Below are 22452 nucleotides of genomic sequence, written 5' to 3'. Positions count from 1 at the left end.
ATAAAACTGATATTTAACTCAATTTAAAATTTAATTGTAAATTTATTATTATTAATATTTTGTATTAATCGGTGGAAAAGGAAAAGTTCAGTATAATACAGATGTAAATATAATATAATGAAAGCTCAATAACAGATATGGTATAATAAAAGTCCATTTATACCTAATTCATTTAGGCGGGAAAATTTTGGAGAACTCTTATTCTTTTAGTATAAGGGGATTTTTAAGAGATGAGATCTTTTACTAGAGGTGATCATGGATCGGGCCAAGCAATCTTGGGCTAGGCTGGCTCGGGCTAAATATGTGGGCCTATTTAACGAGTACAAGCCCATCCTTTATGAGTTGAATCGAGAGAGTATGTTAGTATGTATGAAACGAGATAATAACGGTGTCATAACTAAAGTTTTGATTTCCTCTAGATAAATGAGAAACACATATAAATAAATAAGTGAATATAATATGTGCGTCCCTCCAACCTAGTATGAAATACTCCCTTCGTACCACACCAAAGGTAACACTTACTATAAACGGACGTATCACACCAAAGGTAACATTCCTTATTTGGCCCACAACATTACCAAGTTACCTTATACCCATTTGATATTTACACAAAATTCTATTACATACCTCACCTATCAACCCACAATTAAACCCACAATTACATATCCCACCTATTTTTTTCCCTCTTTATCCTTACTTTTTCCACCTTTTTTTAAATACTTCATTTTCCCTTATGTTACCTTTAGTGTGGTACGGAGGGAGTAATAATTTGGCTAGATCATAGGAATATTTTGTAATTGAAAATAATTTTACACGTGATCTTAATGCGGTAAAGTTAACTGGTAATAAGTCTAACTCCAAATTAAAAAAGGTGCACAAAAGTGACGAGTTCATGCAATAAGATGCGAGACAGAGGCACGCGACATTAACACGAGGTGCAATCGCACAAGACAAAACAAATATAGTAGTAAGTTCTATCGACAAACGAAAAAAAAAAGTATGCGTATTCTTATAAGAATCCTTATCCGAATCACATTTAATTAAAACTTTATGATTCATGAAAGAGTAATTAATTACATACCTATTTACTAAGTGATTATATGCAATTCATGGACTAGGTAGCACGGACAATCCTCCTAACTAGTCGTCTCGTGTCTGACACCGTGTTGGACACCCGACACTCGTCGGACACACGCCTAAACATGTTATAGTTTAAAACTAGGAATAAAATGTCAAAAGAGATTGATTAGAAGATGAGTTTGGGTGGAAAATGAGAATTAATTATAGTCAAGGTCAAATTAGACCCTCAAATATTTAAATTTAATATCAAATATATTACAAAACTAAAATCATACGTTATCTATAACCATAAAATATGATCTAATTTTGTAATGTATTTGTGGGATCTTATGTGCGTGTGTATTTGTGCGTGTATTTGTGGGAAATGAGAATTAATTATAGTCAAGGTCAAATCATACGTTATCTATAATCATACGTTATCTATAAGCATAAAATATGATTTAATTACATACCTATTTACTAAGTGATTATGTGTGTGTATTTGTGGGATCTTATATACATTTATGATTGTTTAAAAATATATATGCTTGGTAATTCCTACAAAAAATACTTGTAAAACCGTAACATAATTCTACGATCTTATAAAGTTATAATCTTATGATTTGATCAACAAAGTTATTTTAACTTATTATAAGATATTATTAAGTTTAATAATCATATTAAGTTAGTAACATATTAACAATATATTAGAAGTTATACCTTATTACATAGATGTGCTTACGTGTTTTAGTGAATATGAACGCTCATATAATTTTATGATATGGTCTATTTATTTTAAAACTAGTATAGATCCTGCGTATGTATGCGCGGTATATATACTTTTTTTTTTTTACTTTTTAATATATTATTTGTAAATTTTTAATATTTACATGTTACTGATTTTTCATATTACACTCCTCTTATTTCAATATAAGAAGCAAAATTGAACTGGAAAACTAATTGAGTGAAGTCATAAAATGTGCATTTTAATGAAAATATTTATTTACAAAAAAATAATGACTTAAGTGTATAAATTTTGAAAATTAATTTTAATGATTTGTTTTGTCACAAACCTAATAATATTAATTTATAGTTTTTTTTATATGTTATAAGTGTGTGTTTAGATTTACACCAGTTTTGTTTTAATTTATTTAAATTATTGTAATTTTAAATTTAGAAAAGATCATAGTGACTAAAAGATTTAATGGACAAACAATAATTAAGTGAAATAAAGTCTTGCATGTTTCCTTATTTAGGTGTTGTTTGGCCCGACTTTTAGAAGTCCTTTTCCAATGAATAAGCACAAACTAGGCCAAACAATCAATTTTGAATAACATTTTTTTTAGCCCAAAAGCTAATTTTGAGAGCCAGAAGTAGAAGCACCAATTAAAGATTTTCCAATTTGGTACCTCTAGCTTTTACTTTTATTTTAAAGATTTTTATGCATAAATGACAAATTGTATATTGTAAACATGTAAAGAAAAAGTAATACTTATTAATTCATATTTTTTTCATTCTCTACAAGTCGAGACATATCTTGATATACTTTTCAATAAAAATTATCATTTGTCATCCGCTTATGTAAAAAGTCTTATTGAGAAGTCGTTTTTTTTGTAAAATGTAGATCAAACACCAACAGTTTTATCAAGAAATAACTTATTAAAAAAACTCATTTTTAAAAGCAAAAAACAGTTTTCCTAAAGCGACGTCAAACATGCCCTTAACCAGATTCCTTTTACAAAGAATTTTTTTGAGAATTTGATTCTCTTAGTATATAGGAGATAGATTTTAAATCTAAAAACTTGGCCAATAGAAATTACTAGAAGTCATCAAATAATTGGACAAAAACAAGAGTGTGTTTAGTGACTTGGCCTACCTTTTCAAAATGTATTTTGGCTAAAAAAAATACAAATTGACCAAACACATCAATATGACGCTTCTAACTTTAAACCACTTATAGAAATTTAAGATTGAGAAATAAAATCCCATTTTTAACAAATTAGGCCAAAATGCTTTAAATTCTTAATGCTTTCCCTGCACGGTTTTCAAAAATTAATCAAAACTACGATCATTCGAAAAAGTTAAATGTAAGAGAAACATGTCCAAGAAGGGAAATATAAAATTCTGATAAAGCGAGATTAATGAAATATTGATTGAAACTTTGAAGGTAAAAAACTTTTTGTTGTTGTGTAGTGATGAGTGTAAAAATTGCTCAACTACATTGAATAAGTTGTATATACAATCAATTGTATAATACATTAACGGAAAATATCATATTTAGGCACACACAGAAAAAGGTACCATATGAATGTGCATAATCAAGGAATTTGCATAAATCCTCCTGCAAGTAGAAATGGTAAAATGCCCCCACTTTATGCATGCAATTATTTATCACAAAATCTCATTATAGATCCGTCTATAACTAAAGACGGGTCAAGTAACATTTCACATTACACATAAGACAAACAACAACTTGCGTGGTGAGGCCCAAAAACATTATCATTTTAAGGATATTTGACCCGTCTCTTGCTATAATAAAGGAATTTGCATAAATCCTCGTGCAAGTAAACACAAAATTTCATTCAAGACGGGCACTATCCGTCACAAGCTGAAGACGGATAGTGTCCCTCTCACAAGATGCAAGTCGCAATGTGTATGGGTGCTCCATTTTCCCTCTCACTTGTCAACCCACTTACTTTATTGTGAGAGGTTTTCAACTTATGACATATATTGTCCGTCACAAGCAAGACGCTTTGACAAGTAGAAATGGTAAAATGCCCTCACTTTATGCGTGGCAAGACTTGCTGATTATTTATTTCCAGTCCGTCAAAAGTGATAAATTTTGGATTATATATTTTGCCCAACGACTTTACTTCAATTATCTATCAAACACAAAATCTCATTATAGACGGCAAGTATCCGTTTATAACTAAAGACGGGCCAAATAACATACCACATTACGTATAAGACAAACAACAACTTGCGTGATGGGGCCTAAAAATATCACCACTTTAAGGGTATTTGACCTGTTTCTTGTCCGTCTATAGCAAGAGTTGCTGTCTATCAAATGGGTAAAGTGCACTCACTAATGAGTTATTTGCTTTATTCGATCTTATTTCAAAAAACGAAAATAATAGATCCATTAAAATGAAAATGTTGGATCGATGCATAATTACTACCTCATGAAAAATGGAGATATCAATCGTAATATCATCTAAATCGTAATATCATCTAAAAAAAAATATTCGTACCAAAAAAAAAATCTAAAAAAAATATAACCAACAGGCTGTTTAATAATCATTCAAATAATGCAAGTATGCAACTATTCCCATTACATTTTTAAATTAATAATAATAATAAAAGCAAAAGAAACAAAAATAAAAAGAACTTTTGATTGAAAGTAAGAGCACAGAAAATAAATAGAAACGAGGCATAATCAAGATGTCGTCCCTTAGAATAAATTCATTTCATCATGACCGGTGCTGATGGTAATAGGGACCAGACTGCGGCTCAAACGGAGTACCACCGTTTCCACCCCAGTTTGCGCTAGTTCCTCCCATACTCTCATTCCCAAAAAGAGTATTGAGATTCAGGTTAGAAGTTGCAGCAGGAGCACGGGCAGGAGCAGGAGCATCACCCTTCATCACTCTCATCCGATGCTGCACACTCCTAAGTTTGTCCTCAATTACCCATATCAAGTCTTCTATATCGTCAAACTGGACTTGTTGGACTGGTTTTCCGCAAAGGAGGTCGCTCATGAGATTCTCCATATCCATCTCACGGTTCCTTCTCTGAAGTCTCAAAAACCTTTCCTCGGACTTGGTCACACTTTGCTTCAGGAAACCCTCTTGGGTGAGCTTCCTTTGAGACTGTTGATCAAGGTCTGGCTTCCGCTTGTACTCCACAAGAATACGGCTTGCTTCAACTTCACTCGAGGGCCACACAACAGGAGCCTCGTCATAGGGGCTGTACACGATAGTACAAACGTCAACACCACACAAAATACTTAATTCTTGGGTTTTTTTCACTAAGCCCCTCACTCTTTTCTTGTAAGTTACTTTCCTGGCGGTGTCATTTTCTATGAACTGGAGCTTCACCTTCTTCCTGGCCATCTTGTAGTTCTTACCGCAGAATGGGAAAAACTATCAAATGGTCAGTCAAGTTGCAGGGAAACTCTCAGTTCAAATTGATGGTGTCGGGGTTTAGTATGTGTTTATATACAACTAATCTTGAATGTCATAAGAAGATTAGTTCTGAACAATTTCAGAAACCGGGTTTATGCAGAGTCTGTATTGATAACGTATCGGAAATGATTTCGTAGTGACAACAAACGATTGTTTACTAAAAGAGACAGTGATACAATGAATTTGCCGGACACATTACCTTTTATGGATTTTAGGTGGGGAGAATAAGCGCGCCAAGATGAATTTTTGAAATTTATACTGTTTTTTCAAATTTATGAAAAAATGCTGATTTGGAAATTTTTAGCAGTGCATCCTCTCAGGCAATGGATTTCAGAAAATCAAAAAAGTTTACTTTTTATGGTATGTGGAAATTCTTGAATGTCACTTGGAGGTTTAGAGGTCGGAATGTGCTCGACATCCGGATAGGGATGATCAGGTACATTGAATGTACGACTTTACGTCATAAGAGAGAAGAAGGGGCAAGGAAACTGACTGACTTTACACAATATCCTCACAAATCATGATTCAGAATCATTAAGATACAGAAAGGGGGAAATTATTTCTTGTTCTTTGTTGTAATCCGTATATCAGTGTCACCCCTTAGTGTCCCGTGATTAATAACGTGACTTGTCAAAAAAACAAATAGAAAGAGGGGGGCAATGCAAAATTTAAGCAGCTCGAGATAAATCAAAATTCTAACAGAGACAATTTGCCTTGTAGTGTTCCTCTTTCGTGTTAAAACTGTTAAAAAGATAGGTACCTTGTAGTGTTCCTCTTTCGTGTTAAACTGTTAAAGATAGGTAGTGTTCTACAAACTCAAACCCGTTTCTCAAACCAAATCGAAAATTGACTCAGGCAACGTCATAGTAACCTCTCCACTAGTATGCTATTAAACATTTAAAAGTAATTTATAGAACTGAACAACAAGAAGCCCCGACAAATTTTTTTTTCAGAAAAAGTCGTCTCATGATAAATGTATTATCTAGCTGCACTAAGGCAATAAATGAACACAAGATAACATCAGTCTAATGATCAGAAAAACCAGCAACTAATCTAAGGTTTGAATGAGAAAATCAAACCTGATTGGAATTAAAAATTCACTCCAAAAGCCGCGTCTCAATCCTCATAAGATTGGAATACCATCAAAAGCATCTCTGCATCTGCAACAAATTGATGCCCGGAAAACAAGACAAGCAAGCAGTTAGCTTCATAACACCAAATCTGGACATTAAAGTGGATCTTAAATAACCTGAATCATGGAAAAACTACGAGCCAAAGCGGAAGCTACAGTATATTTTTTCCTTTTCTCAATTAATTTATAAATAAAACTCGTATTTATGCCAAAATGAGTATACTAGACATATTGAATGCAGCAAAATAGACCACCATAGAGTTAACTTGCAAAGAGAATCCAGGGAATCTATGATAGGATGTCAGCATTAAACCTTGATAGAGTTTCTCATTAACTGTAAAACAGACAGAACTTAATAATCACAGGCTAATAATCTTAGAAGCTCAAACTAGATATTTCCAACAAAAACACCTCGAAATACTGCTCTACTGCGTGAACGCAGGCAGGAAGCTTACTGAGCCTACTACAGCTGCAGCTTTTCATGTTCACAATTCCAAAGAGTCTAGAACCCTTTAAACCAACATTATAGACATAAAATGGATTGCAGGGCATCTTTTGTTTAATATAGAAGGCTGTCCCAGGAGGACATTTAACACAGGGAATCACTACCTGAGTGACGGAACATGGCCTAACATTTCAAGGCTGTAAGGACGAACCTAAATCTCAATGATTGAACATAGACACTCGCTGTGGACGGAACTAGTTCAACAGCATGCGAGATAAGGATTTAGGCAGCCAAAGACCATCCATGAAAGTAATGTCAGTATAGAACAGGATGTTCGAAGTAATTTTCAATTTATGATGAAACAGTCAGTTTCTTTATTCTAAGTAATTCAAACAACACAACTCAAAACTACTAACTGTGTTGTGTTAAAAAAAAAAAAATTAACTAATAAACTCTAAAGGAGCCCTTGTTTACAAATTAACAGCATAACAAACAAGAATAAGAAAATACAGCAGGGCTGGAATTGATAATCAGACGGTTAGGACGGACTGCTCTGCATTACAAATGGAGCGTTGTAATTTTTGTATTGTTGCAAAATGTCAAAAGCCGTTACCATCCAGCTTAGACTTTCGAGGCAAAATGGCATGTTTGCAACTTTTCAGATGAGTAAACTCCGATTCTACAGACACGCCATTTCATTTTAATGAACAAGTTCAATCCAATCCAACACGATAATCATTTATTTTGCAAACATTCTTTTATAATAATAAAAGCTTTGGGCTTATTTAGATTTTAGACTACCATATTTCTTCTTCCAATACAACAACAGCTTTTGATGCTCACATTCGTGCTATTGCGGGACACTATAGCTTAAACGAGCAAAACTCTCATGAGTTGAGCTCGCGCCTTTAGCAGTAGCTAGTAGCGATACAAAACCGTTACAAACAATACTCTCACTCAGACCAAGAAGTAAAATAATACTCTGAATTGGCCACATTACCTTACAAGTGAAATATTGCATCTACCTAGAAATGATTGATCGAAGGATCGTTTCAACTTCCAAAAGAAGGTGGGAAGTCTGACAAACAACCTCATGATTGAGCAACCAAGAGTAAATTGTGGTCGAATCCTGCAACACCTTGAACAACCCTATGACACCCAATATCGATCAAGGCTGGCTCGGGTTCATCAAAAGAACTACCTAAACCAAGCCTCCCATTTTTACCACAACCCCAAGCCCACAACTCCCCCTTATCAGTGACAGCCAGTGAATGTACCCGACCACAAGAAACAGTTCTAGGAATCTCCTCGAACAGACCTTCTACAGCCAAGGGTTGGCTCTCTAGGCCCGATCTACCAAGTTGAGAACTCCCATTCCATCCCCAAGAAATGATGATTTTTCTAAGGTCGGTGTTGTCATCTGATGTTGGCATGTCACAGACGGCCAAAGAATGCCCAAGCCCGCAAGCAACAGTTTGAGGATGGAAGGAGGCTAGGTCAACTGGAAGTAGCCCAACATCTTGGTTCACTCTCCCTAACTGGCCGTAGGTGTTACTCCCGCCACTTAGCATGGTTCCATCACCTGATTCAATTTTGTAATATGTGAGATAAATTGGGCAGATTTAGTCATAGGCAATGTGAAGTTAGATACTCGCCCATTTGACTTTCATGGTCAACCGAATTTGACATTGACAATAATTTCGGTCAAAGTTGACATAGTTTGACCATTAAAGTCAAATGGGGACAATATTAATAGGATGGAGGGAGTATACGGTTATGACTTACGGCAAAGGATTATGGAATGATCAAGACCGCAGGAAACATCTATCACTTCAAGGCGCTGTAGTTCTTCAATTACTTGAGGTTCCCAAATAATTGGCATATCTTTTTCCTTCTCCATACTTTCCAGTACAAGTTTATCAGCAACTTCATGCGCTTCAGAAGGGTTCATTGTACGTCTGTTATGCAACTTTGAACTGGAATTCAATTGCACAGTCTCCCCCAGTTTCCCCAGTCTTCCTTCTGCTGAGTAACCCCAGCCAAACAACTTTCCATCGGCAGTTTGTGCAAGTGCATGTCCCCATCCAAGTGACACCTATAAGCATATGCCAAAATAAGGAACACTTTCAAATGAGCGAACAGACTGAGATTGAGAGTCAAACAAAAATACCGACAATAGATAGGTATAATTTCACTTTGATACCATGAGGTTTAGGCTAATTCCATTTGGGCACCTAGCATTTCACTAATTTCACATTTATGACCTGAGTTTTGCACAACTTCTCACATAGTCAAAACTTATCTAAATCAATTTAACATTTTCAAGCATAATGGCTGGCACAAAATACAATTAAATAAGATACTAAAATGATTTTTAACATAATTTTACTGAAAACATAAGAGTATTTTGGTTCAATTATATTTTAGGACACCAAAGTGGAAAACCACGTAAATAGCAGGCACTACAGTAGATTTGGCCATTTGGGAAACCGAAAGTGAAATTTCAATCCAGTATACCAAAGTGAAAATTTTCCATGTTACCAATAACAAGATTCATATTATAATAATCTAGCTTAACATAAGAGGCATGAGAAACCACCTTGACTACGTCTTCCTTGGCAAGTGCTTCAACTCTGGATGGAACAAAGGCCTCCAAAACTCCTTTGCCATGTCCAAGCTGCCCACGTTTAGACCTTCCCCACGTCCAAACAGAGCCGTCATCTCCAACTGCAGCAGAAATGACACCAGAAGCAAACGCAGCTCGAACTTTCACATTTGTCAGACCATCCACTACCCTTGCTTCATTCCATGAATGTCTGTAGACAAAGTTCAACTAATGAGAAGGCCAGATGGGTAAAACTACTGAAGCCCTCTATCTGAAACGATCAACAAGAAGGTTCAACTTAGTTCAGAAAGTATTTTGCTTGTTTTTTCCTTTAAACATCTGCAATAGCATTGTCACATCCTACGGCCATGGATGCAGAAGGGTGGTGTTTAGCTTTGATGCCATTGATACGAGAAAAGGCATAACATAATTGCACTTCTGGGCTTATTTCATATGCCTACATTTCTGATGGGAGCTCAAAGAATGACCTAATGGCCCTCTTATACATCAAACTGCAGACTAACATGTGACACCAACCCGAGTTTTTATGCATTTCTTGCAGTTAATGGGGTCATCTCACATGTAACTATGTAAGTAAGACAATCTCATACAAGTTTTGGGTAAATCATGGAGTAGACGGAGTAAAGAGGGAAAATGATAGTGACAAACCTGGGTTCACGTATACCTCTACCAAGTTGACCCTCATCGTTTCTACCCCAAGTCCACACCTCCCCTTTAGCCGTCACAGCAAGAGAGTGGTAATGCCCAGCGCTCACACTCACAATGTCATCTGGGAGCCCGGGAACTAAAGTGGGTTCATAAGCATCAGCCCCTACACCGAGTAAGGAAGACGGCAAACCCAGCGCTCCTTGGCTACCATCACCAAAACTCATAACAGCTAATGACATGCTTTCATTTCCACCACCCGCTTCACTACCGAAAAATCTATATCTCGACAACGAAGCATTTGATCCCCATTTCTTGCAAATTAATCGCAACATATCTATAATCAGTTTGCTAAAATCCGTTTCCTAGTCTGAATTAGTCACAGCATAAGTCGTCAACCAGTAACCTGTTTCACATAAACAGTTTCTCAAAAACCAGACTGAAATCATGCTGCATCGCTAATTAAGTTATCAGTAATATCATGCTGCATCGCTAATTAAGTATCAGTAATATACTCCCTCTGTGTCCCGGTCATTTGTTTACCTATTCCATTTTTGGGTGTCTTAGTCAGTTGTTTACCTTTCTATTTTAGGGATGTTTTTGACGAACAATTTGATCAATTCACACCCAATTTGGACCACTTGTCATCGAATAATTGGTATCTCCGCAACTGAAAACCCCAGAAATATGCGAAATACAGAACAATTTGCCAGTATGTAATAGAGTAGTAATCATTAAGGTAAATTTGTTATTTTATATCATTTTCATAAACAATCGGAACATACAAAATAGAAAGTACGACAATAAAAATGGAACGGAATGATGAACAGGAGTCAGGTACTCTACAGAGCAAAAATGGTAGATTTGGGATAGAAACTCCATATTATAGGGAATCGACATAGAAAAAGGAGGGAAAATTAAAAGTGTGAAAAAAAGGAACCTGGTTAAGATGAATGGCTTCCGAATTGATCATGGAGACGCTGGCCTGGCCATGGCTTTTTTTGGGTGCGGGATTATGACAGTTACTAGGTTTGGTGTCCACGCTAATCGGACTACCTCTGTTTACCATTTAGGTGTGACACTACGAGAGAGCTATACGAGCCGAGATCAAGCTTTGATTTTAAGAGGTCGGTTCGGGCATTTGCTCGAGTTCAATTTAACTTTGATTTCAAGAGTTTGGGCTCGGGCATGGTTCGAGTTCAATTTTGATGTACATGGCAATTCTGAGCTAAAGTGAAATGGATATTGGCTCGGTTTTGTTGTATCCTTACTTTATATAGCAACACCTTGATACATGCAACACAAATATTATGTGTGAGGGATTATGGATCGGTTTTTAAGAAGGAATTAGTGAAATAAATATCCTTATATGATCGAGCCTAATCGAAATCCCTCATGCTCAACAGTTTCAAATATTCATGTCACTGACACCAAATCATTTTTGAACTAAAGATCTAATATTGTTGTTGTTTCATTGTTGAAGTTTCCTTTAATAAAAAAATTATTTCCTTGGCAAATTGGAAATCGTTAGACCAATGTTCCACGTTTCACACATCCGGTTGCCTTTAGCATTAACACGAGCCAACTACCTTTCGTACACATCCTGAACGTGGCTGTGCATTTGACCATCGCAAGGGGTGGCATCACTTATGGCCGACAACCTATCAATCCTAACATACTAGCACACCTTGACACATTTGTCACCACTCCGGAGACATAAAGGAAACACTCAGCTTTAGGACGCCATGACAACCCTAACATACTTATCACAAACTCTTGAGTTATGATGTTTAGCATGTCGATTATGAGAAAATGCTTAAACGATATTCAAATTTTAACTCATGTAGATAAAGTGAGGCCATAATTTTTACGCTACTCCTACGGCCTACCCACCACAAGTCTAGTGTAACGCTTCTCCATATCCGGAGTTGGAACCAACATTGAATACCATAAAACACACACATGCGATTTTTTTTTTTTTTTTTTTTTTTTTTTTTTTTGCATAATGAGAGGTACAATGGTAAATATACGGTTAAAATGAGGCATAAATCATGTATAAGTTCCTTAACTCCACAAAATAGATGTCGAGATCCTTAACCGAATTTTCTTTTCCAAAGTTGTAGTCCTTATTTAGGGTTAACTCGTACACTCTCCGTCCTAGTTGTTTTATTTACCTATTTCCAGTTTTGCGTTTTCATTCATTTGTTTAACTTTATATATTTAAAATACTTTTAGCAGATAATTTAACATTCCTCATGCATTCAATTACATAGCGTTATCAGAATGAAATGATGGTTAATACCTTTTGCAATTAGGTCATCCATATTTACGTAGTTCAAACAACCATACCTCCGGTCCCCCATTCCTTATTCAATTACCTACAAGGTTTTAAGTTCAGGATTTGTCCGGATCACATCTCAGTTGTGAATACAAAATATTTAATAATCTATATATATCTATATATATATATATAAAAGAGAGTTTTTTCGAGCGATCTGAGAGCGTCCACATCATCAAAAATAAATTTAGGAAAGTATAAATTTTGATGTAAAAAATAAAGTGGAGAATCTTTTAATTATTATAGTATGTATATTTCCTAAATTATATTCAAGTGATATTTCCAATTTTTATATCAAACTTTTACATTTCATTTGTCAAAAAAAATATCGTTACAAAAATTATGAAAATAATATAATTAGCTTTGTGGTAAAAAATGCTATCATTAGAGTATAAATTTCATATTATTTGCACATATTAAAGATGGTGTACTTCTTAATATGAAAAATTGTGTACTTTTTAGTATGTTTTATCCCACATTGAAAAATAAGTAGGTGTGGTGAACATACTACATATAAATAGTAGAATTGTCCCACATCGAAAGATTAGTATAAGGTGGGTGATTTTATAATTATAAATAGGAGGCATACTTGGAACTTAGGCATCAACCCAAAATCTTTTGAGTCTCTTAAGTATTGTCTTGGAGAGCTCTTAAAAGTTTATATCATTATATTTTCTACCTATAAATTTTATATGTCCCACATTGAAAAATAATGTAGATGTAGTAAATATACTATGTTTAAATAATATAATTAGAATTGTTTTAAAAAAAAATCTATCATTAGAGTATAGGTTCACATATCATTTGCACATATTTTAATTATGATAAAAAATAAATAAAAAATAAATGTATGAATATTAATAGATAATATAGTATTTGCTTATTATTAAATCGGGTTGGATGTCGAATTAGGTTCAAAAAATATGGTGTACTTTTAAATATGTTATTCGTCTCACATTGAAAAATAATGTATGTGTGATAAATATATACTACGTATAAATAGTTGAATTGTCCCACATCATAATATTATCATAAGGTGGGGTGATCCCATGATTATAAATAGGATTTATCCTTGAAACTTAGGTATCACCCCAAATATATTGAATCTCTCAAAGTATACTTATTATATAAGAGACTTTAAACATAATCTTGAATTAAATGTTAAATTTTTAAAGTTGTAACATTTTTTTAGGTGGGAGAAAGATCGATAAAATGGTCAATATTATAACGGAAATTTTTCATGGTACCCTCGAATTTTGTTAGATTACACATAATACCCCTAATTTTAAGTTTGTACATATAATACCCTTGTGTGTACTTTTTTCATAACGTCGTTACTCCTATGAGTAACTAGATGAGTAATTGAGCATGCCATGCTATTTGTGTTTTGTTATTTAGGTATTAAATGTTAGTTTATTAAATAAAATATGGATTTAAGAATTAGATGATGAAGTGTTTGTGTAATAGATAACAAAATTAAAGAAAAAGGCGTCAAAAGTCATAGGAGTAATGACGTTATGACGGAAGTTGTCAAATGGTATTCTGGGAAAGAAAAAGGTGAACATAGGGGTACCATTTGTAGAAACTTAAAATTAGGGGTACCATGTGTAATCTATCAAAGTTCAAGGTTACCATGAGAAATTTCCAATATTTAAAAGAGAGAGATATCTGTACCAATAAAACAATAAAGGGGGTATTATTTTTTAATTGTTATTTTATTGCCACGCCATCAAACTTAACGTCTATTTATCAGCCTTTATATTAGGGGGTACCATGGGCAAAAAAATGGAATTTCAAGGATACCATAGGCTGATTCTTAAAAGTAGGGGTAACATGGAAAATCGACAAAATTAAGGGGTACCACGGAAATTTCCGTATCTCAATTATGATAAAAAAAATGAAGAAAAACAACGACAAATATTAATGGAGAGTACTTGATCATATTATTAAATTTAAATATAACTATTAGATATAATGAGTAACAATTAACCGTATTCGGTATTCGGGATCTGGTTGAATGTCGAACTAAGTGCAAAAAAGATGGTGTAATTCTGAGTATGTTATTTGTCCCATATTGAAAAACAATGCAAGTTTGATGATATACTACGTATAAATAGTAGAATTGTCCCACATCAGAAAAATAATCCAAGTTTGGTGAATATATTACTTATAAATAGTAGAATTGTCCCACATCGAAAGATTAGTATAAGGTGGGGTGATTATATGATTATAAATAAGAGTTAACCCACGTATATATTAATCTTTTATTTTTTTTGAAGGAGATATTTTAATAATATGTAAACAAATCATTAGACATAGAATGTAAACATTAAACCCTTATATTTTTTTTTTGCATTATAAATAAGTTAATTACCCCGTTGCAACGCACGGGCATTCAAACTAGTATATATATAAAAGAGAGTTTTTTCGAGCGATCTGAGAGCGTCCACATCATCAAAAATCAATTTAGGAAAGTATAATTTTTGATGTAAAAAATAAAGTGGAAAATCTTTTAATTATTATAATATGTATATTTCCTAAATTATATTGAAGTGATATTTCCAATTTTTATATCAAACTTTTAAATTTCATTTGGCAAAAAAATATCGTTAAAAAAATTATAAAAATAATATAATTAACTTTGTGTTAAAAAATGCTATCATTAGAGTATAAATTTCATATTATTTGCACATATTAAAGATGGTGTACTTCTTAATACGTAAAATTGTGTACTTTTTAGTATGTTTTGTCCCACATTGGAAAATAAGTAGGTGTGGTGAATATAGTACATATAAATAGTAGAATTGTCTCACACCGAAAGATTAGTATAAGGTGATGTGATCCTATGATTATAAATAGGATGCATATTTGGAACTTATGTATCCACCCAAAATTTTTTGAGTCTCATAAATATTGTTTTAAAGAACTCTTAAGATTTTTTATCATTATCTATGATATGATATAAAAAATAAAGTGGAAATCGTTGGGAACTACCCGGGAAAGAGTTAAGAACATGAACAAGAAAATCAAAAAATAACTAAAGGTTTTACTAATGGTAATCTCCTGACACAATACAAAACTATAGATTTTACTAATGGTTGTCTTCTGAATGTAGTAATAGAGCGTTAATGAGTCGTTATATGTACGATGTAGAGATCCATATCTAATGATCGAGACTAAGTGATTTTACTTTCAAAGAAAAATAATATGTATACAATAGTGATTTTTTAAGAAGAGACATGTATTTCTTGGTATGTTATATCTTTCACATTGAAAAATAATGTAGGCATTATGAACATACTACGTCTAAATAATTAAATTATGTATCTCACATTGAAATAATAGTATACGGTAGGGTGATTCTATAAATATAAATAGGAGGCATCCTTGAAACTTATGTATTAATCCAAAATTTTTGGACATAAAAGATATAGACTTTTTAGCATGTTATATGTCCCACATTGAAAAATAATGTAGGTGTTGTGAATATATTATGTATAAATAATAGATATGTCCCATATATATACATTTTCTATATTATATTAAAGTGATGTTTATAATTTTTATATAAAAACTTTATATTTCATTTGAAAAAAAAGTATCGTATGAAAATTATATAAGTAGATTGTGACAAAAAAATGCTATCATTAGAGTGTATATTGTATTGTATTGTATTTTCTCATTATTGAATCGGGTTGATGTCAAAGTAGGTGCAAAAAAAAATGGTGTACTTAGTATGTTATTTATCCTACATTGAAAAGTAACGTAAGTGTGGTGAATATACTATGTATAAATATCAGAATTGTCCCACATCGGAAGATTATCATAAGGCATGGTGATCTTATGATTATTATAAATAGAAGTCATAACCCAAAATATTTTGATTCCCTTAAGTATTATCAGGGATAACTCTTAAAAGAGTTTGTATTACTGTCTCTACAATAATGGTTTCTAACCTAGGTTAATGTTTGGAAAATCTTTTAGTTATTATAATATATACTATGTATTTCTTATTTTATATTCAAGTAATGTTTCAAATTTTTATGTAAAAACTTTTAAATTTCATTTGACAAAATAATGTAGGTAAAAAAATTATGAAAATAATATTATTAGATTCATGGTAAGAAATGCTATTGATGGGGCATATTCTGCACCCGCTGACCAAGTCAACATGAGCAAGGTCAAAGATATCCACAAGCAAGTCAACGACTTAGACAAAATTTAATCTAACGCACGCACTGTCGGCTGTCTCTTGTGCCTCGGCTAGACAACTAGCGCCCAGGGCACATATCCGCGAACTCATATCCAAGACCCCTCGGCGGCGAGTCAACAGGGCCCGCCGGCCTGCCATGGGTCCCTCGGCCGAGGGTAGATCAGTCTTTCCACCTGCTGGCCACTTGGCCACTACGTGACAAAAGGTGAAAGTCTATAAATACTCCTCAACTCTCATTGAGGAAATGATCGACAATTTAACCTAAGAATCACTATTCATCTGGTAATATCTTCCTTATCTCTCTACAATATATACTTCGCCAAGTAACAACAACTTATCTCTCTAAGTTTACTGACTTGAGCGTCGGAGTGAGTTCGCTCGGTGCAAAGCCGAGCCCTCAGTTTGTTCATTGTTTCAGGAGACCGAAAGGAGGATCCAATCAAAGACGTCATTCTACAAGCACGGGTGGTAACAAATAACTGCTCTAGAATTACACCCGGAACAAAAGGTTACAGACATATCAGTTGAAGCGCCAAAAGATGGCAGAGAGGAAAGGCTCAATAGTTGGCCCCCCGATGCTAAAAGCTATCCGAGATGCCGGTGAGTCCGGGTGACGACCGCCCGTCTCCCTATGCTTATTGTCGCCCTCCATCGGCAGCAGAAGAAAGATCATCTTGGTGGTCGGCCCAGAGGAAAGCTCGTCATTTCACGTGCCCTTAGCCTCTCGGCCTCCTCGTTGGCCTCCTTCACCTTTGCATCATAGGCCGCCTTGGCCTCGCCTATCCGAGCCGCTTCGCCGCCTCCGCCTTCTCGCGGCCGCTTTTTCCGCAAAGATCACCATCTCATCCGAAGTCGCTCAAATTCTTGCCACGGGAAGGAGCCTTCAGGAATGAGCTTCTTGATTGCCTCCCGGTCGCTTCCTCGGCCCGATCCCTAATTGGGCGCACATTTTAGGGATGAGCTCAGTTTGAAGCATCTCAATATCTTTCTCCTTTTGGGCAAGGACAGCCCTCGTGTCCCTATGTGCCTCCGACTGAGACAGATATAGATCCTTCTATTCTTCCCTCTTGGCAACAACGGCGTCGTAACCGCCCTTATACCTGTCCCGCTCCTCCAGCAGCTTGGCAGCGGTGACATCAGCATCCTCAACTTTGGCCCTCTCGGCCAATAGCAGCTTCTCAGCTTTCTCCACACGCTTTCGTGCAGCAAGGAGGTCCAGCTTAGCCTTCTCGGCTTCCCCCTTTGCAGCGGAAAGATCAAGCTTAAGCCGTTCGATCAGTGGCCCAGCCTGGGCCATGACCTTTTCTTGCTCCATAATGTGGGGAGCGATTGAGTCCACTTCGCCCACCTCTTGTATATTCTTGTACCCTCCGCCACAAGCTCGGCGGGGGAACCTTCCTGAGTACTGAGTCAATGGTGACATTTCTATCACCCGCCTTCTCAGGCGCTTCTCTAATTGCCGATCAGTAAGAACGGCGGCTGCCGACGGGGGATCTACAAAAAATTCACACAGCGCAGCCATGTCAACATGCATTGACACATCAGAGAGTCTGTCATCGGGAATGCATAATGAACCAACTAAGTCTGAACCACATGTTAGATCCGTACCAGTCTGGACCTTCTTAAATGGAGGACCGGATGAATCATTCTTTTCCCCGGCAACGGTAGAAGCCGGCAGTGGCTCTTTTCTCTTCTTTGGAGGAGGAGGGCCCTTCGCAACGGTCACCACCTCCTCGGTGATATCGACGACCTCCACGTGCTCCTTCTGGACCGCTGGGGTTGAAAAGGGAGTTGGGATTGACGCCGACGCCGACCTGGACGCTGCCTTTGGTTTTCTCTTCGGCATGCCTCCGAGAACCCGTGCTTGGGCCACCGCCGGATCCAGTGCCTTCAGCTGCTTGTCCATGAGTTCGTTGGAAGCCAGTCTACGATCACGGGCGTCAGCCTGAGGATGCTGCTGAACGACCTTCCCGTCCTTATCAAGCCCTAACCTCTTCAAAGTCCTCTCAGACAGATCCTGGCCAAACCGGTCTGCAAGAAACCAGACGAGTTAAATAAAAGAAGTAAAACAAGGCTCTAAAAACAGAAGCATAACAGACAAAGATGGGCCTCACACCGACCCTGCTTACCCCGGTTGAGGGCCGGTATGAGGCCGACGCGGCAAAGCAGCTCGTCCTGAAGAATAATCTGAGTCGGGGGCGTCCATCCCTTCTCAGCATCAAACACCTGCATCGCCCGCTTCTCATCCGCATTAAGACAGACCTTCGAAGCGTCCATCTTAAGCTTACCCCGGGAGACATATTTCTCATATTCCCCCCGGTTCTCGCATCGCAAGTGAACAAGGCTCTGGAAAGATCGAAGCAATGGGTAGTCCTCCGGCATTTGGACGTACACCCACCGCCGTTTCCAGTCCTTACAAGAAGTAATCTTGGACACGGAAGCGTAGCCCGGCTCCATCTGCACGCTGTACCACCCCACTTTACCGGAAGTTGATGGCCGAAGATGATGAAGCCGGCGGAATAAATTAACTGTTGGGACCTCCCCCTTAAAGAGACAGAGCCACACGAAGCCGACTATCGTCCTAATGGCCAACGGATGCAGTTGAGCCACAGCGACGTTCATAGCTTTGATGATGGTCATGACGTATTCATTCAAAGGAAACCGGAGCCCATACTCCAGATGCCTAATATATACGCCGATATGGCCCGGGGGAGGGCAACAGACCGCCTGACCCTCCCCGGGGATAACAATTTTGTACCCCTCACCAAAGGAGAAATGACCCTCGAAAAGAGTTCCACCGGAACAACTGGCAAATTTATTGGTCCAGGCGCGATCAAGACCATCGTACGAGGCCTGCCTCGCCGTGATCCAGAATATGCGGCCTCTCATCACCAGAAGGAGTCCTTCCCTCACCGTCATCATCAAAGTCTTCATCAGCTTCGTCATCATCCTCCCAATCCTCCAAAGCTTTTGGATCAACTTCGGGAGAGGGAGAACTAGGGCCCCCAGACCTTATAGGGATGGCGTCTAGTATCTCCTCCTCATCAAGACGCGACGGGGAACCCCCCGGCGCACGGTTACTAGGCCCGACATCAGCAGAAGACATAGTAGCAACAATTACTTAACAAAAAGATGGAGAAGAATTTATTTGTTTACCTTGAAGAAAAGCACTAGCCGAAGCAACGACTCTGAAGATTAGAAGAGAAAGAAGCCCTTGAAAGTTTAGAGAGAAGAAAATTTTAGAGAAAATGAAATTGGTGGCCAATTTGTGGACTAATCGCCCTATTTATAGGGGAAAGCCCATGAAGAAGGACCAATCAGGGCACAGCCCATGAAACGTCAGCCAATCAGCGAACAGACACGTGTCGGACATGCAACCACGAAATGTCAATCGTTGCAACAGTTGAACGTCAATCAATACAACAGTGACCAAGCGTCTTCAACATGCCCCTTCATATCTCTCTGCCTATTCATCTTCCTCAACAAATTCCTAAAGTATCTGTTCTCCGCCGGCCACATGATCAACCAAGCTAGATAGCACCGGCCGGGGGCAATAAAAAACAACCGGCACTCTCAACCCAGGTCTCGGCCAGCGTCACTTTCTTTTCTACATCGGATGCCCTTTACACATCCATGTGGAGGGGGGATATGGTACGGCCTAAGCAGAACCAAGCCAAGGTAGAAGAAGCCGGGGCAGAAAATTTTTTTACTTGCGCAGAATATACGCTCAACATACATCGGAGCCCATACCACGGCATAGACTACGCTGGGGGCAAATTGATGGGGCATATTCTGCACCCGCTGACCAGGTCAACATATTGAGCAAGGTCAAAGATATCCACAAGCAAGTCAACGACTTAGACAGTCTAACCGACGCAGCCTGTCGACCTGTCTCTTGTGCCTCAGCTAGGACAACTAGCCAGCCGGGGCACATATCCGCGAACTCATATCCAAGACCCCTCGGCGGCGAGTCAACAGGGCCCGCCGGCCTGCCATGGGTCCCTCGGCCGAGGGTAGATCAGTCTTTCCACCTGCTAGCCACTTGGCCACTTGGCCACTACGTGACAAAAGGTGAAAGTCTATAAATACTCCTCAACTCTCATTGAGGAAATGATCGACAATTTAACCTAAGAATCACTATTCATCTGGTAATATCTTCCTTATCTCTCTACAATATATACTTCGCCAAGTAACAACAACTTATCTCTCTAAGTTTACTGACTTGAGCGTCGGAGTGAGTTCGCTCGGTGCAAAACCGAGCCCTCACTTTGTTCATTGTTTCAGGAGAACGAAAGGAGGATCCAATCAAAGACGTCATTCTACAAGCACGGGTGGTAACAAATAACTGCTCTGGAATTACACCCGGAACAGCTATCATTAGAGTATATATAGATTTCATATAATTTGCACATATTAAAGATGGTGTACTTCATAGTATGTTATATCTCCCACATTGAAAAATAATATAGGTGTAATAAATATACTACATATAAAAAATAGAATTTTCCCATATCGAAATATAGCATAAGGTGGGTGATTCTATGAACATCCTTGGAACTTAGGTATCAACCCAAAATCTTTTGAGTCGTTTAAGTATTGTCTTGGAGAGCTCTTAAAAATTTATATCATTATATTTTCTACCTATAGATTTTATAAGTCCCATATTGAAAAATAATATAGGTGTGGTAAATATACTATGTTTAAATAATATAATTAGAATTGTGTTAAAAAATATTCTATCATTAGAGTATAGGTTCTTATCATTTGCACATATTTTAATTATGATAAAAAAAAAAATAGAAAACAAACGTCCATGGTAGCATGTGTAATCTATCAAAGTTCAAGGTTACCATGAGAAATTTTCAATATTATAATGATATAGTTAATAAAATTTGCATTTAAAAGAGAGATATCCGTACCAATAAAACAATAAAGGGGGTATTATTTTTTAATTGTTATTTTATTGCCATGCCATTAAACTTAACGTCCATTTAACAACCTTTATATTAGGGGGTACCATGGACAAAAAAATGAAACCTCAAGGGTACTATAGGCAGAGTTTTAAAAGTAGGGGTAACATGGAAAATCTAACAAAATTAAGGGGTATCACGGAAAATTTCCGTATCTCAATTATGTTAAATTTTTTTTGAAGAAAAACAACATACAAATATTAATGGAGAGTACTTGATCATATTATTAAATTTAAATATAACTATTAGATATAATGAGCAAAGAATTATCTCGTATTCGGTATTCGAGATCCTGGTTGGATGTCGAACTAAGTACAAAAAAAGATGGAGTAATTCTGAGTATGTTATTTGTCCCACATTGAAAAATAATGCAGGTTTGATAAATATATATTACGTATAAATATTAGAATTGTCCCACATCAGAAAAAAAAAATCCAATTTTTGTGAATATATTACTTATAAATAGTAGAATTGTCCCACATCGAAAGATTAGTATAACGTGGGGTGATTATATGATTATAAATAAGAGTTAACCCACGTATATATTAATCTTTTATTTTTTTTAAAGAGATATTTTAATAATATGTAAACAAATCATTAGACATATAATGTAAACATTAAACGCTTATAACGTTTTTTTTTTTTTGCATTATAAAAAAGCTAATTACCCCGTTGCAACGCACGGGCATTCAAACTAGTTTTCAATTATTTGCGCAATATACGTATCTGAATTATCATCCGTGTTTGTCCAAATTAAAATCGGGCTTCATTAGTTCCAAACTTTATACATTGTTGTTACTTTTGATATTTGTGTCAAAAACAAAAATAACAAAGCCGAGA

At 36.4% G+C, this 22452-nt stretch overlaps 2 protein-coding genes across 5 annotated transcripts; both read right to left on the bottom strand.

Annotated features, from left to right (window-relative positions):
• Positions 1–4310: 4310 nt before the first annotated feature.
• On the bottom strand, positions 4311–11157 carry LOC141618973 (ultraviolet-B receptor UVR8). 4 transcript variants are annotated; one of them, XR_012531550.1, is made up of 7 exons: positions 11032–11121; positions 10095–10497; positions 9420–9636; positions 8606–8915; positions 7821–8402; positions 6323–6403; positions 4311–5025 (listed from the first exon to the last, which is right to left on the bottom strand). XR_012531550.1 is itself a non-coding variant. In XM_074436017.1 (5 exons), exons 2-5 carry the CDS (start codon positions 10424–10426, stop codon positions 7912–7914), a joined length of 1350 nt encoding a protein of 449 aa, XP_074292118.1. In that variant the 5' UTR covers positions 10427–10497; positions 11032–11128; the 3' UTR covers positions 7533–7911. The 4 variants fall into 4 exon arrangements, 2 of the variants coding, with proteins under 2 accessions (XP_074292118.1, XP_074292119.1); XR_012531549.1 differs by lacking the exons at positions 4311–5025; positions 6323–6403 and adding an exon at positions 7152–7274 and having other exon boundaries at positions 7664–8402; positions 11032–11157; XM_074436017.1 differs by lacking the exons at positions 4311–5025; positions 6323–6403 and having other exon boundaries at positions 7533–8402; positions 11032–11128.
• Positions 4530–5171, bottom strand: LOC141620953 (agamous-like MADS-box protein AGL80). Its single transcript, XM_074437692.1, has one exon. It carries the CDS (start codon positions 5169–5171, stop codon positions 4530–4532), a length of 642 nt encoding a protein of 213 aa, XP_074293793.1.
• Positions 11158–22452: the final 11295 nt, after the last annotated feature.

The sequence above is a fragment of the Silene latifolia genome, chromosome X (genome assembly GCF_048544455.1).
Source record: "Silene latifolia isolate original U9 population chromosome X, ASM4854445v1, whole genome shotgun sequence".
Taxonomy (NCBI): domain Eukaryota; kingdom Viridiplantae; phylum Streptophyta; class Magnoliopsida; order Caryophyllales; family Caryophyllaceae; genus Silene; species Silene latifolia.
Note: the sequence above shows the minus strand (reverse complement) of the source record. Positions and strands in the feature narration are given on the sequence as shown.